This window comes from Mus caroli, unplaced genomic scaffold (genome assembly GCF_978045245.1).
Source record: "Mus caroli unplaced genomic scaffold, Mus_caroli_1 scaffold_9, whole genome shotgun sequence".
In the NCBI taxonomy this organism is placed as follows: Eukaryota; Metazoa; Chordata; class Mammalia; order Rodentia; family Muridae; genus Mus; species Mus caroli.
In genome coordinates, this window is record NW_028227264.1 from 15,259,913 (window position 1) to 15,275,346 (window position 15,434).

General features: G+C 44.7%; 1 protein-coding gene across 7 annotated transcripts in view; it reads left to right on the forward strand.

Moving 5' to 3' along the window:
- Positions 1–6,415: 6,415 nt before the first annotated feature.
- Reps1 (RALBP1 associated Eps domain containing 1) overlaps positions 6,416–15,434 on the forward strand; it is a 71,077-nt gene continuing 62,058 nt past the window's right edge. For all 7 annotated transcript variants that reach the window (XM_021174744.3, XM_021174745.3, XM_021174746.3 and 4 more), the window contains exon 1: positions 6,416–6,987. In XM_021174744.3, coding sequence (XP_021030403.1) covers positions 6,835–6,987 — 153 coding nt within the window. In that variant the 5' untranslated portion in view covers positions 6,416–6,834. The remainder of the gene's footprint in view (positions 6,988–15,434) is intronic.

Genomic DNA, 15,434 nt, shown 5'->3' on the forward strand with positions numbered 1-15,434 from the left:
TAAATAAGCCAATCCTCCTACTTCCCTTCCCAAATGCTAGAATTACTGTCACATGACACAATGCCTGGTTAGCAGCATCCATTCCAAATCTCCTGTCTTACCTCCACCCAGTGTGAGGATGAAACCTGGAGCTTCATGTATACTACACAAGTGTTCTACCATTGAGCTACACAGTCTCCTCCTACAATTCTGATTGTCCTGGTATCCTGGAAAACTTGACAAAAGGAAGAGTAGTGGAATGAACTTGATCTGCCCACATCACAGCTCATCTCAAGGCTATTTCTGTTACATACTGTCTCTTGTCCAGGCACCTTGTGTCTCACTTTAGACTTCCCATGTCCTCAACTCACACTTTTGCTGTGACAGGTCTCAGGGCATTCTAGAATCTTATCTACAAGTGATTGGGTCCATTGTTACAAAGCATCATGACCAAGAAGCAAGTTGGGGAGAAAGGGGTTTATTCTGCCTACACTTCCACATTGCTGTTCATTACCAAAGGAAGTCAGGACAGGAACTCACAAAGGGCAGGAACTTGGAAACAGGAGCTGATGCAGAGGTCATGGAAGGGCGTTGCTTACTGGTTTGCTTCTCCCAGCTTGCTCAGCCTGGTTAAATGGCCGTACATGGTCCTGGGCCTATTATAGCCACAAGAGCCATGTAGTTCCTTAAGACAATGTATCAGTCACATCCTGGGTGCTACTTGGAGTGCTGTCTCAATTCAACTGGCCAGGTCACTTTGTCTGCGTGGTCATCTTGTGCCTAAGTCATAGTGGGTGTTTCCTGGTAAGTATTCACACACAATAATCCTTCCCACAGGATTCATCATGTGCTTCTCCCAGTCCTGTCTTCCCTGATCTTAAACTGCCTCCTTTCAAGTTCCCAGCCTCCCCACCAAGCCATCATTGCCCATGGGTTTAATGCTTATTATCATCTTGAATCCGCCTCTTTAACACCAAGCACAAGACCAGGTAAACATACCAAACTCTCACCCATAGAGTTCTAGTCCTCAAATGTGCTTAAAGCTGCCCTTAATTTGGGCTTAGTTCAAAATTTATTCCTGTTCCAATTTGAATGTAGTCTGTTTCTCCCACGAGGCACTGTTTAGGGAGGTTGTAAAACCTAGAGGTCAGGAGGAAGTGGATTGCAGAGAGACAGGCCTTGAGGGTGATGGCTAGCCTCGCTTACAGCTAGGATTACCTCTGCTGAGGTCAGCTGCTGAGGTGTGGGTAGTCCACACTGTAAGCTTCCCACTGCCATTCACGGAGCTGCCCACTATCCGCATACCTTCCCTATCAAGATGAACTGGAACACTTAAACAGTGCTCAAATAAACCATACTTCCCGTAAGATATTCTGTGGGGCTCTGGTCACAGGACTGTAATTGTAATTAAATAACTGTGTTTATTGAATACAAAGACAAGCCATGAGGTGCCAGGCTTCGTAGTCTACATCTGGAACCCTAACACTTGGAGGCAGAGGCAGGAGGATCAGAAAGGAGAGCTGGTTTCAACACATATACACCACACCCTGTGGGTGGGGATGGGATGGAGAAAACAATTCGTGGGCTGTAACTTGTGGATTACATGCTTGACAATAAACTTACACCAAGAATGAAGAACTTGGCCAGGAGAGATGGCTCAGCAGTTAAGAGCACTGACTGCTTTTCCAGAGTTCCTGAGTTCAATTCCCAGCAACCACATGGTGGCTCACAACCATCTGTAATGAGATCTGATGCTGTCTTCTGCTGTCTGAAGACAGCAACAGTATAACTACATATATGAAATAAATCAATCTCTTAAAAAAAAAAAAATGAGCCGGGCAGTGGTGGTGCATGCCTTTAATCTCAGCACTCAGGAGGCAGAGGTAGGAGGATTTCTGAGTTCGAGGCCAGCCTGGTCTATAAAGTGAGTTCCAGGACAGCCAGAGCTACACAGAGAAACCCTGTCTCAAAAAAAAAAAAAAAAAAAAGGAGAACTTTCAAGACTCAACAATAAACAAACAAACAAACAACCAGTTCAGTGGGCTGGAAAGGTGGCTTGGCAGATAAGAGTGTGTACTGCTCTTGTCAGGGGCTGTGGCACAGGCCTTTAATCCCAGCACACTCGAGGCAGAGGCAGGCAGATCTTAGAGTTCAAGACTTGCCTGGATTATATTGTGACTTCAATCCAGGACGACACAGAGAGACCCTGTCTCGAAAAGGAAAAAACAAACAAACAAGCAAAACCAGCAAAAGAGTTTATACTACTTTTGCAGAGGTCCAGAGTTCAGTTCCCAGCACCCACATCTGACAGCTTGTAACTGCCTGTAACTACAGCTCAAGGGATCTGATTCCCTCCTCTGGCCTCCACTGGAGCAAGCGAACGTGCGGGCGTGTACACACACCAGATAGATAAAACAGTTAAGTATATAAAAAGGAAAGTTTTTTTAGTGTTGGTTTTCACCAAAGACAAAACAGATAATCTGTAGACCAGGAAATGCATGAAAATCTGCCTATCGTTCTTAGAAAAGGTTTGAATGGCAGTGAGACACCACTATTCGCCCATTAGATGGCTTTATAATTACTCATGAGGATTTAAGAAAAATACTGTCATTTCATATATGTTTCTAGTGGGAACGGAACTTAATATCGCTGTTTCCTAAAACCATTGGGAAATTCTTTGTAAACATACACGACCCCGCTCAGATATTTCATTGAAAAGAAACACTAGGAAAAAAAATGATTAGAGATTCCCAGTTAAAAAAGATTCTAAACATTTTCTAGCAGTAACCAATTGTTTGATCTTGCTCCAAAACCAGCATTTGAAAATCTGTTTTGACATAATATAGACCATCTGTTTAAAATGGCTTTCCGATGATGTCACTAAAAATTGAGATGCCTAGAAATGCACAGGAAAGAAATTAGACTGGACTTCAAAGGGGTCACATGGTGAGTTGTAGAAGTTGCATTTCTTTCCTTTCATATCTTGAAATGTCAGTGAAGTGAAGGATACAGAGAAAAGCCTCACCTCCTTGTGAGGCTTAGAAGTTAAGCCTTCCATCACCCAGCACACTGGCGGATGCATGGTGGGGGCAGGGAGAGCAGGGGCTTCTCCTTTTTGATGGTGCCCTCATCCTTCTCTCTCCATCACAGTGTGCCTTACAGATCAGTGTTGTCCAGGATACCTGCATCCTCGAAATGGGTCCGTGGGCCAACAGCAGTAGCTGTTGGCAACTGAGGCTATTCGGGTGCTTCTAAGCAAACGGGGGGTGCTCTGTGTTGCTTTTCTTTGAAATTTGTGCTATTGCTGTTTTTATTTTTAATTTACATACGTGTGTGTGTGTGTCTGAGTGGATGAGGTATTGTTTCCTCTGGAATTGGAGTTACAGGTGGTCGTGAACTGCCCAACATGGGTGCTAGGACACAAACTCAGGTCCTTTATAAGAGTAGAGTGTGTGACTTTAACTGTGGAGCCATCTCTTCAGCCTCATTAGTGTCTTTTTTAACTTAAAAAAAATCTTTTTCAGACAGGGTCTTTCTATGCAGCTCAGGCTGGCCTCAAACTTTAGATCTTCATGCCTCAGCCTCCCTCCCCACTGTTGGGAATGTACCACCACTCCTGGTCTGGTTTGAGTTATTCTTTGCCCTCATCTGGGCCTGTTGTCAGTGAGAAGTACCCTGTTTCAGGGCCTGCTGTACTCTAGGAAAGCTTTACAGAGCAATACAGCTACATATGGAGAACCTAACACTCTATAAAGCTCCTGCCGAGGCTAATTTAGCATGAGTTATTGGCAAGAGATAACAGAAAGGACAATGGAAGAAGGAAATGGTGGTGGGAGGCTAAGTCTGACCACAAGGCCCCTAGACTCTGTGATCCCCCAAAAGAAAATCCGGCAGCTCACTGGGACAACATGATCAAAGTATAGGTGTCTGTTTGTTTATTTGTTTCTGACAGGGTCTCACTACGGAGGCCAGGCTGGGCTTGAACTCACAATCCTTCCTTTCCCTGGGATTATATGTATACACACCACACCTGGCTTTCAAAGTATAATTTTGACTTTTTAGTTCATGCATGTGAATGTTTCTGACTGCCACATGAATGTATGTGCACCACCCACATGCACTGAAACCAGAAGGGAGCATCAGGTCCCAGGAGCTGGCTTTAAGGACCCCGTGCAAGGCTGTATATGTGCTGGGAATGGAGTTTGGGTCCTCTGCAAGGGCAGCAAACGCTCTTCACTTCTGAGCCATCTCTCCAGCCCTTCAAAGTATAACTGTGAACCCACTCACTGTGCTGGAACTTACAGACTCTGAGGACTGTAAGGGACAGGTTTATTTGTGGAACGGCAGGGGAGGGGGAAAGGACAGATTATGAACTGAGAGGGACATTTCAGAGCTTAGCACTTGTACATGATGCGATCTTGCAATTACTTTAGATTTTAAGAGAGGCACAGAGCTGGAGTTTACTGAAGCTAAGTATGTGACGCTAGGAAGTTAGAGTCTGGGATGCTTACTTAGCCCATCAATACTAAACTTCATTTGATCACTTGTGATTGAGGTACACCTGTATATGACAGGCTTTGGAAGGGTGGTGACGAAGAAATGAAACACTTCTACTGAATAGAGAGCTAGTGGCTTTGGAGACTTAAGAAAGGGTTTGGAGACTTAAGAAAGGGTTTTTAGAGTTGAGTAGGTTTAGAACCCTGCATCTAGATATTTAGTGTCATGGAACTTACAAGTTGCTAACACCATTTTTGTCTCAGTATCCCAAGTTTTCAAAAAAGGAAACCCTTGTCAAGCTCATTTCACAGGGCTGTTGTCATCAATGGCGTAATCAGCATAAAATTTTAGAAAAATGAATATGTACAGAAATTTATATTGGGTTATCAGCTAGACATGCAAGAAGGAAAAAGAATTCAGATTAAGAGGAGCAAGCACAGTACAACAGCTGGAGATCAGGTGTTAGCGGAACTGTTCTGCAAGACGGAGCCCTCGGAACAGGAGAAGAAACGTGCAAATGTCTGTGTGAGGTTTCAGAAGGAACAAAGGCTTAGGGCAGGATATAGCTGCTAGGCCATGGGGAGGTGGCAGGGGAAAAGGGACCAGTGACGACAGGAATCAGTCCCTACCTCATTGAACCTATCTTTTAAAAATGCACACACACACACACAAACTACAATTGTGAGTATGAATTATAAGACGTACTAAGCATTATATGGAGTAACATGAAAATATCGCCACAAAGTGGCATCTACAAAGACTTACATAAAGAGCTTCACAGAAGTTCATTTAGATTTAGCCTTCAAAGGAGGCATTTGGTGCCAGAGTTCTTCTTTCTGTTTTCTGGGCTGTTTGAGATAGGGTCTAGGTTGGCCTTCTGTGTTCTGTGAGGCTGAACATGACCCTGAACTTCTGATCCTCCTGTCCTCTACCTCCCAAATGCTGGGATTACAGGTAAGCACCACCTCACTTGGTCTATGCAGTGCTGGGAATAGAACCCAGGGCCTTGGCCACACAGTGCTCTAACAAATGAGCTATATCCCCAGCCCCTCTATGTCTGCTCATTCTTATAATGATGTCCTCTTAATGGGCTCTATGTAACAGAGAATAGAAACCAAACTTGAAAAATCCTCTGTGTAATCTTCCTTGGCTCCCGTTTCTGAAATACTTCATATTTAATGCTGACAAGGTCGCGGGCTGGCTGGTGATGGTATCCCATCACTAGGAAAGCAAAGGCAGGGATCAAGAGTTCAAGTCCAGCCTGACTTCATAGAGTTTCAGGAAAGAAATACTTTAAAAAGATTAAAGGCTCGTTAAGGGTCTATGAACTCCAGAGATAGATGCAGATTAAGACTTTTTTTTTTTTCCCCACAGAGGAAGCAAGGGATGGTGAGCAACAAGAGGGCCTGGAGTTGGCTGAAGGCCTACACAGGTTTACAGGGTGGATGGCATAAATCGACAGTATCTGGTTCTCGGTGACAAAAAAAAAAAAAAAAAAAAAAAGTGACTTTTTTTTTCTTTATTTCTTTTTTTTTCATATTTGGTTTTACAGAAGACCCGGCTTGGGGCTAGATCGAGTTCAGCCTCGGTTTAAGCATCCACACCTGAGCAAGCTTCCCAGCTTCAGTGGACGGCGCAAAGCGATGCACTTGTCCTCGGTAAGTGCAAACCGTTAGGACATGCTGCACGCCAGAAGCTGCCGCACCCCAGCCCGCAGTGCAGTGCGACCTGAACCCTCCGCGTCGCTGGGACACCAGTCGGTCCCCAGGTGCCCCCAGCCTGAGGTCCTCCTGAGGGCGCCCAGGGCCACTCGCCGCGCCGTGCCGCGGGGCTCCGGCCAGCAGGGGGCGCTGCGGCCCGCTCTCCCGGGAGCGGCCGAGCCAGCCCGGTGGGTGTTTCTCTCTCTCTCCCTCTCCCTCTCGCGCTCTCTCCTCCCGGCCTCACATCCGGGTCTGGAGCGCGGCCGCCGCTGTCAGTGCCGGGCCGGGGCGCAGTCAATGGCGGCCGAGGGAGGCGGAGCGGCGGCCACGCGCAGCCCCGAGCCCCCGAAACTTTAGACTTCGGAAGCCCCACAACTTCTCGGAGGGGGGCGCGTGGGCGGAAGGGGAAGCCGAGGCGGGAAGCCCGAGGGACGCGGCCGAGCCCCGAGCCGCCGCCTCCTTTTCCCCACGCCGAGCTTGCGGCCGCGCACAGCCGCGCGCCACCGCCGCCGCCGCCGCCGGCTGCCCCGGGCCACACGAGCTCGCGGCCCCGCGGGGAGGCCGTGCGGCGCGCAGTCCCCCGCCGGCCGCCCCGGGTCGCGGGGCCGGCGCCCGGGTGGTGCATGCGGGGCGGGGCGGCCGCCGGGCCGAGGCGAAGATGGAAGGCTTGACGCTGAGCGACGCCGAGCAGAAATACTACTCGGATCTCTTCTCCTACTGCGACATCGAGAGCACCAAGAAGGTGGTGGTCAACGGGCGAGTGCTCGAGCTGTTCCGGGCCGCGCAGCTGCCCAACGACGTGGTCCTCCAGGTACCGCCGCGTCCCCGGCCGCGCGGGCCCCGGGCAGCGGCAGCGGGAGTGGGCTCCCCCGGGGACGGGCAGAGGCCGCAGGTGCGGGTGTGGGGTGCGCGGGGACCCCTGGAGGGGGAGGGCTCGCCGTCCGGGTGGGGGCGGGGGTCTGCGGAGCCTTAGCCTGCATCCCTCGGGCAGCCTGTGCACGGGAAGAGCAAGGTCCCGGGAAGGCTCTCTCGGGTTGTGTGTGCATCCTAGCGTCTGCTGGGTATGCCTACTATAGTCACATAGCTCTTCGGCTCCGGCACAATAGGAAAGTTACGAGTATAGGCAGGCAAAATGCCATATGGATTTTTGAGCGAGCCGAGCAGACTCGATGAAGTGAGTTTTGTTAAGCTTAAGGTATCCAAGAAGCAGGTTGTTTGGGTTTGAGGGGGGGGATGTTTTTTGTTTGTTTTGTTTTAAATTTAAGGAAGCTGTGTTCTTAGGGGAGACTAAGAAATTTGAACTTCTGGCTAATACTTGGCATGTAGATAGATGTGAAAAGAACTTGGTCGTAGAATGGGTGGCCCGTGGACAGTATCTTCTAGTGGGCTTTCCGCGAATAGTCAGTGGAGCTTGTGGGTTTGGTTTGGGATATATTGAACAGCTGGAATCAGATGGCGGATATTCTCCTCGGTCTGTAACTCTGCCACTCTGTAACTCTGTAGCAGCAAGTGTAAACCTTCTTTGTCCTCAATTTTTACCGGAGACTTAGTAGAAGTGCTAATATTTGTGATGAGCATTAACGCTACTGCTTAATGATTCATAGCTGCTATAGTAAGCGCCTGTTTAAACTGTATGGGAGGAAGGAACCGTCTTAAGTTTTCATCCTCATATTGATCCCAAACCAGTTACCCAAATCTCCAAACACATGGAGATGGAAGTGGATATAATGCAGTGGAAGCAGAATATTGGGCCAGAGGTTTTGTTTTACTTTGTTTTGAGACAGCTATTGCTTTATATCCCAGACTAGCTCTGAACTCAGGGTCCTGTTGCTCTCTCAACTGCTCAGGTGCTGGGATGTGGGCTGGGCCAGGAGTCTCCAGGCTTTTAGAAATCTCCTCACTCTGCCTGCTCAGCCTCCGGTTCTTGGAGGCCCATCTTAGAGTGAAAGTCAGTTTTCTTCTAACAAAAACCCTTGTGATATAAAAATTTCTACACACACCTCGAATATAGACAACACCCGAGTGCCTACTGTGGTTTAGGGAATGAATTCTTTCTCACTTTGCTTTTGGTTTATATTGTCATTTTTTTTTTTTAAAACCTGGGGTGTGGTGGGGAAAGGTGAGTGTTTTAGGTACCAGGGAAGGATAAGTAAGTCTCAGATCTGTGCTGCTGAAGAGGACAACATAGTGACAATTTTAGGTTTTCCCAACAATTCAGATAACTGTGTGGATTCACTGTTTTTGTTTTTATGGCCCTCTTACGATAAGGAAACCAGGTTTAGCTTGGGTTCACACAAAACATCCCATAGTTTGCTGATGGGTTAAATGATATGGGGCTAGTGTCTAATGTATTTGGTACAAAACCTACAGGTTCTGGTCAAAACATTCTCATTAATTATGGAAATAAACCTGTCCTCAAGGACTTAAAATCAAGGAGAAGCCCCCATACTCTATTTTAGCTTATGTTTTTGGGGTTCAGAGTTGACAGGAAATGATTTTTTTGTCATTCTAATGGTGCACAAGACTTTAGGGTGTTTAAATGTTTAGGGGTGTTTAAATGTTTAGGGCATAGAAATTAGTATTCATTAACCTCCAGCTGAGATATGTTCAATTAAATCCAACTTATTTTCATATTTTACTCAATTGTATTGGCATTTGAAATAACTTTCTATTGTCTTTGTACATAGGTAGCTTAAATAGTTTAAATATTTGGGATTCAGTTACACGTTGGGAATTGTAGGATCCCTGAAGCAAGACTTCCACAGTAACATGTTCAGGTTGACTGTTCCTGACCAGGATATCTGCAGTACTCCTAAACTGAAAACTTTGAGGGCCAAAATATCACAAGTGGAAAATTCCATATTATGAAACTTTCTTGTTCAGAATTATCATTCTTTTAAATTTACTCTCAAACTGTGGGACTACTGTTTATATGAGATGTAAAGAGATCTCTTCAAACTTGGATCCCACCCCCAAGATATCTCATTGTGTGTACACAAACCTTCAGTTTCAAGCATTGCTGATAAAGGATAGCCAACCTGTACTGAATAGCAATCTGGAAGGCAGCTTACTTAAACTTTGGCCTAAGACATAGAAATGTGAGACTGAAGGGGAATGTGGATTTAGTTTCTCTTATGGGAGTTTGAGATTTTCTGAAAACAGCATTCCATGGCTCTCAGTGAGAAGCATTGGGGGTAATTCAAACATAGCCCAGTTTTGTTCTCTTTGTTGAGCTAGATGTTGGAGGGAGTCAACAGAAGCACAAGGTGCTCTGAGGGCTTTGTAAATTACAGGACCATTCAGGTGTAAAGAAAAGTGTACCTGGGAGAGGCACACTGTGTTCACAAGCACAAAGGAGATAAAAACACAATTCAGATGGACTTCTGTGTTGGGATGGGGAGGGGAGATGGGCTTCCAGGTCGAGGAAAAATATGACCAAAGTCATATCCGAGCCTTTTCTTTCTTTTTTTTTTTTTTTTTTGTTTTTCGAGACAGGGTTTCTCTGTGTAGCCCTGGCTAATCCTGGAACTCACTCTGTAGACCAGGCTGGCCTCGAACTCAGAAATCCACCTGCCTCTGCCTCCCGAGTGCTGGGATTAAAGGCGTGCGGCACCACACCCGGAAAAACAATCTTTTTTTTTTTTTTGGTTTTTCGAGACAGGGTTTCTCTTTATAGCTCTGGCTGTCCTGGAGCTCACTTTGTAGACCAGGCTGGCCTCGAACTCAGAAATCCGCAATCCGCCTGCCTCTGCCTCCCGAGTGCTGGGATTAAAGGCGTGCGCCACCACGCCCGGCTCCGAGCCTTTTCAAGGTCTAGTAGATAGTAAGATTTTACCTAAGCTAAAATGTTTGGAGATAATGAAACAGAGTTAGGAAGAGGTCCTATTACTAAAGACTGGAGGCAGGAGATTTCATACATATTTCAGTAGGCAGCGGTGGAGAAGCTTGGGAAGTTTTTGGCTTTGAATGTAGCGAGCGTAGAGGATGGGGAAGGAGGCTCTTACAGAGGTCTGGCATGGCTGCTGGGTAATGCACACCCAAACCAGAGGGACAGCCCTCGAATGGAAAATAAGGGTGGTGTCCTTCTGAAGAGCAGCTGGGTCCATACTGCTTTACTGTGTGAAGTGCCTTGTGGGACAGTACTTAATGGAGTCCAGATGATCAAGACTGGACCAGAACTAACTGTGAAGGGTATTTGAAAGAAATGATTCATAAACGCAGTACCTGAGGAGGCTTTTGTCAGTGACAGAGCAGAGGCTGGTCATCTTGGGGCTGATTTTGTATCAAAGATAGGAAATGGTGAGGACCTGAGCCAGTAACACGAAGCACGGGGTCATGGAGCCGGTGACAGGGTTCCGGGGTAAGGGTGTCTGCTGCCAAGCCCAATGGCCTGTTTGATCCCCAGCACCCACGTGATGGAAGGGGAAAACTGACTCCCTTAAGTTGTCTTCTGACCTCCGGAGAGGAGACAAGTTATGACATATGTCTTACAAATGCCCATACATTACTTTTTAAATAATAAAATATTTAAGAACATCAAGAAACTTGGTGAAAGAGGACAATATATGGGGGAGTGGTTTTTATACTCTCAGACCATTTGTCAATGTCTAAAGATATTCTGGGTTGTTATAAAATGGGAGAGGGAATGGTTTTGCTGGCATGTAGTGGGTAAAGGCCAGAGATATGATTTAATAGCCCAGAGTGCATGTATAACAACTATCTGGCTCAAAATGTCAGTATTATTGAGATTTGAGACCTGGCGTGGACTTTGACAGGAGACAGGAAATGGCTAGAGTTTCAGGAGTTATTCTGAAGGCAAACTTGGTTAAGTGTGGTCTACTTGGCATAATTTGGATGAGAGAGATGGTGGCAAGGATGGGGGCCTGGTGTAAAGAGGAACGCTGAGTGTGACTGCAGGCCTTGCGGATGCTGCTCACCTTCATCAAGGAAACAGGCGTCTTATTATGGTGAAAGTGGGTTCTGTTCATATGTTGGCAGTCTCTTCCTCACATATATCGAGGGCAGGGAGCCGACTGTTTCACATACATGTTGGGACCTTGATTGGTCCAGTATTTTTCAACATTAGTTAATAAAAGTCACGAGAGAGGGCTGAGTCATCTGGAGAAATGAGGTAGAGAACAAAGAACAGAGGGCCTGGAGCTGAAGCAGGAAGGGGCTGGTGCTGAGTGCCCAGGCGAGCTGTCCTCCTGCAGGAGCTCTGATCCCTGCACAGCCCTGGGAAGTGGGCATCGGTCTTATCAACAAGGAGCTTGGGAGGCAGGGAAGTTACGGAATAGTGAGTGTCCTTCCCTTCCCATTATCCCTTGCCACCTTGAAGCTGGTTCTTCACTGGAGTTAAGTCATTCCGACTTTGGTTTGCTTGCTTTTGAGTTATATGTAGTCTTTTTCTTTTGAATAGTGAAGAGTTTAATTTATAATGATGCCTCAAACAGTCACTTCAGAGAGAGGTAGATTCTTGTGATTGTTTTCTGGGTGCAGACTGACACAGTTTTATATTATACTATTTGTGTGTGTGTGTGTGTGTATGTATATATGTGTGTATATAATGTGTATACAAGTGTTCTATTTGTATACATGTTTGTGCACCATGAGCATGCCTGGTGCCCATAAAGGTGAGAAGAGTATGTCAGATCCCCACCCCACCCCCCAAACCCCTGTGAACCATTGTACAGGTGCTGGGAATTGCTCCCAGGGCCTCTGGAAGGACAAGTGCTCTTAACCACTGAGTGATCTCTAACCCCTGAGTGTTTGTCTCTTGACACGGGGTCTCCCTTTGCAGCTCAGGCTGGCCTGGAGTAGCAGAGAAAACTTATTCAGGGGCAAAGGGTTTGTTGTTGAAGATAGAATCAATAGACCAGGAGGAGGAGATAAATAGTTTTTGACATTTTGTCCCAGAGGTGGAATGGAAGACCTGACCTATAGTAATTAATTATCAATTTTTCCATCTGCTGAAGATTTTCAGTGTTATAGCTTTAAAATTAACTTTTACAGAAGCAATTTATTTTTCAAAGAATAAGAAAAGTATATATATATTATTTACTACGTTAATCAGTATATCTTCTTAGCTTTCACTTAAAAAAAAAACAACAAAACAAAACTCTTCTTTATCTGGGAAATGTCAAAACTTACACAGATTTGAATGTGTGATTTTGTGATAAAAGCTTTTAGTACTGGCTGTCCTTTTATTGAAGTTTGCCAGCAGTGTGCCCTTTTGCCGAAGCTGAAAAGCTTTAGATCAGTGTGTTGAGCAATAGCTGGTAGAATATTTTAATAACATACATAAACTTAATGGAAGGAGAGCAACACAATGAAATATAAAGAAGTTTTTCTCTTGAAACTTGCTTGAGTTAGTTACAAAATCTGTTGACTAGTAAAATGTCTGGTAGAACTATAGCCTTATTTATGCATCAGATATTAGAAACTTGATAAAATGTCAGCTTGATACTCTCAAATTATGGGATTTTTATTTTTGTAATTTCTAAATTACTATCTAAAGAATAAAATACACACTTGAGTTAATTAGACATTTTCCATGCACTGTTTATGAAAGAAGTCACCTCTTCATACGGTGAGTGTCATGCTTACTCTGGAAATTCATGTCATGCTAGTTGGCACCCTGTCTTCCTTCATGCCCAGCATTTTAATGTTTGAGAACTTACTGCAAGCATTGTGACAGAGTAGGAAAGAACCTAAGACGCACTAAAGGGAGGCCCGCCTCAGCCAGTTTTGTGACCTTGACAGTCAGGTCACCTGAATCACCACACAGCCTTATGGTGTGAAATACTGTAGAGACAGCCTCCTCAAATCAATTTTATATAGTATTTCCTTGTGATCACTACCCACCTCCGTGGCTTATATGTAGTGGTGAAAGATCAGCTGTTGTCCTGCCACAGTGTGTTGTCTCTGTGGTAAGATTGAAAGGAACTGTGTATACACAGAGGACCATTGGTAAGACGGCAGTGAGTGGGAGCCTATCTCAGCGGAGGTGTGGGCTGACAGTGATGGGGGTGCAGTGAGGCTGCATATCAAGGGAACTGTGAAATTTATATATATTTATATGTATATGTGTGTATATATTTATATCTCTCTCTCTTACATATATTTATCTCTCTCACACACACACATGCACACTGGAGGAAGGACTCAAATTTTATTACAGATGGTTGTGAGCCACCATGTGGTTGAACTCATCACATCTGGAAGAACAGAGGAACAGCCAGAGTGCCCTTAACTGCTGAGCCATCTCTTTAGTGCCCCCACCCCATAACTTTTTAAGTAAAGAGAGTACTGGGGAAGGTAAGCAGATTGGTTGGGAGATATGCAGGAGCCCACATGGGAAACAGCAGTGGCTAGATTAGAGAGAGACTGTCGGGGGAGAGGAGAGGTGAGATTGCTTAGTTTAGGTACTGAGTTGGATAGAGAGTGTAAGGGTATTGTTGGTGCCGCCATCGTTGGATGAGTAGGGAGGAGTGGGTTTTACGGGTGCTATTTTAGTAAAAGAGTAATGATGAATTTACAAGTTCTCTTTTGTTCATTTTAAATTATGAAGGCTGTGTTCTGAACTTTACTATTAGAGGAGCCACACATCTTGAAGAAATATTTATATCTTAGAGGAAGAGTTGAAGATTTTTAGACTGTTGGCAAATTGAAAACAGTAACTGATGGAAATATTGAAGAAAAGACTAGAAAGGAAAAAATGTCTAGAATTGAGTCTCAAGGACTTGAAGTTGGGAAGTAGAAGCCTTAGGGTAGAGGCTAAGGACAACCAGAGTGGTTGGAGGAAGATGGAGAATGCAGAATGCATATCCTGACAGACTTGCAAGTGTTTCATGGCACACCAACTGCATGGAGTTTGGCTGAGAGGCTGAGAAATGTGAGTAGCGATGAAGCCATTGGATTGATTTAGAAACTAGATGTCGTCGTTGGTAGCTTCGATACCCTGTTTCATGGATTGCTTTCAATAGATGCCAGATTTGAATGACCTGAGAATTAAATAGCCAAGGATCTAGAGATAGCTTTTTAAGAAGTAATTTGCCCATGAAAGTGAATAGGTCCAGGGCAGGCCCAGCTGAGCTGAGGGGGAGACTGAGATTGTAAAGGAAATCTTCACAGAGGCATGATGTCAGCTGTTAGGACTGTTGAGACAAAGAAGGGAGAAGCCATACTAAGAAAGTAGGAATGGTCTGGATCCTGACCACACAGTCTTCTGGGAGGAAAGAGTTCATGCCTTCAATTTAACACAGGGAGGCAAATAGGAAGGTGTGCAGATTCAGTGGAGAAATGTCCCAGCCAGGGGCTTCTGCTTTCTCCTGAGACAAGATTGAGAGTGTAGTTTCCGGAAATCAGCCTACAATAGTAGGAAGCATTTGTTGTAGTGTCAAAAAGATCTAAAATTTCAGGGATGAACTGTAAAATATTACACAAAATCTAAAGATTTAAACAAACAAAATATGTGTCTAGGTTGGAAGGCTGAATAGTAATACCTAGATTTTAACAAAAATTCTTGTGTTTTGTTGAAACAGTTAAGCCAGTCCCAAAGGCTTGTGAAGAGATACAGAAACAAAATTGGACACTTGATCATTCTCATTCTAAAAACTGACTACACTGCTATGTTAACCAGGACAGAATGATTGGCCTAAGATAAATGCGTAGATCTGTGATCAGAATTGAGAATTCAGAAATAAGCCTGTATACTTACGATCAGGTCATTCTGGGGGGAGATGCCAGGAGATTTTATTGGGAAAGAGGTATTCTCAGCAGATCCTTCTAAAATGGTTAGATACCTGTGTAGTTAGGGATGTAAATGTACTTAAGCATTTTGTTTATGAATCACATAATACATAAAAATTAACTTAAAATAGATTATGTGCTTAATTGTAAAATTTAAATCTATGAAACTTCTAGATGAGTGATTTTGGGTTAGCCTGAGTTCTTAGATATGACACCAAGATCATATAAACCTTGAAAGGAAAAAAAAAAGTATAAATTGGATTTTATTCAAAAAATCTTCTTAACATTTAACATTGCAGAAGATACTTAAGAAAGCTCAAAGGATATAGACGTGGGAAAGATTACATATTATAAACATGGTAAAGGTCTTTCATCTAGAATATGTCATTAATAATTAGGGAGCTGCATATTAAACCACAGGGATATACATTACTAGAAAGGCTATAATTAAAGTCTGCTAATACTTAGTGTTGGTATTGTGAAGAGAATACAATACTTTCACACTGC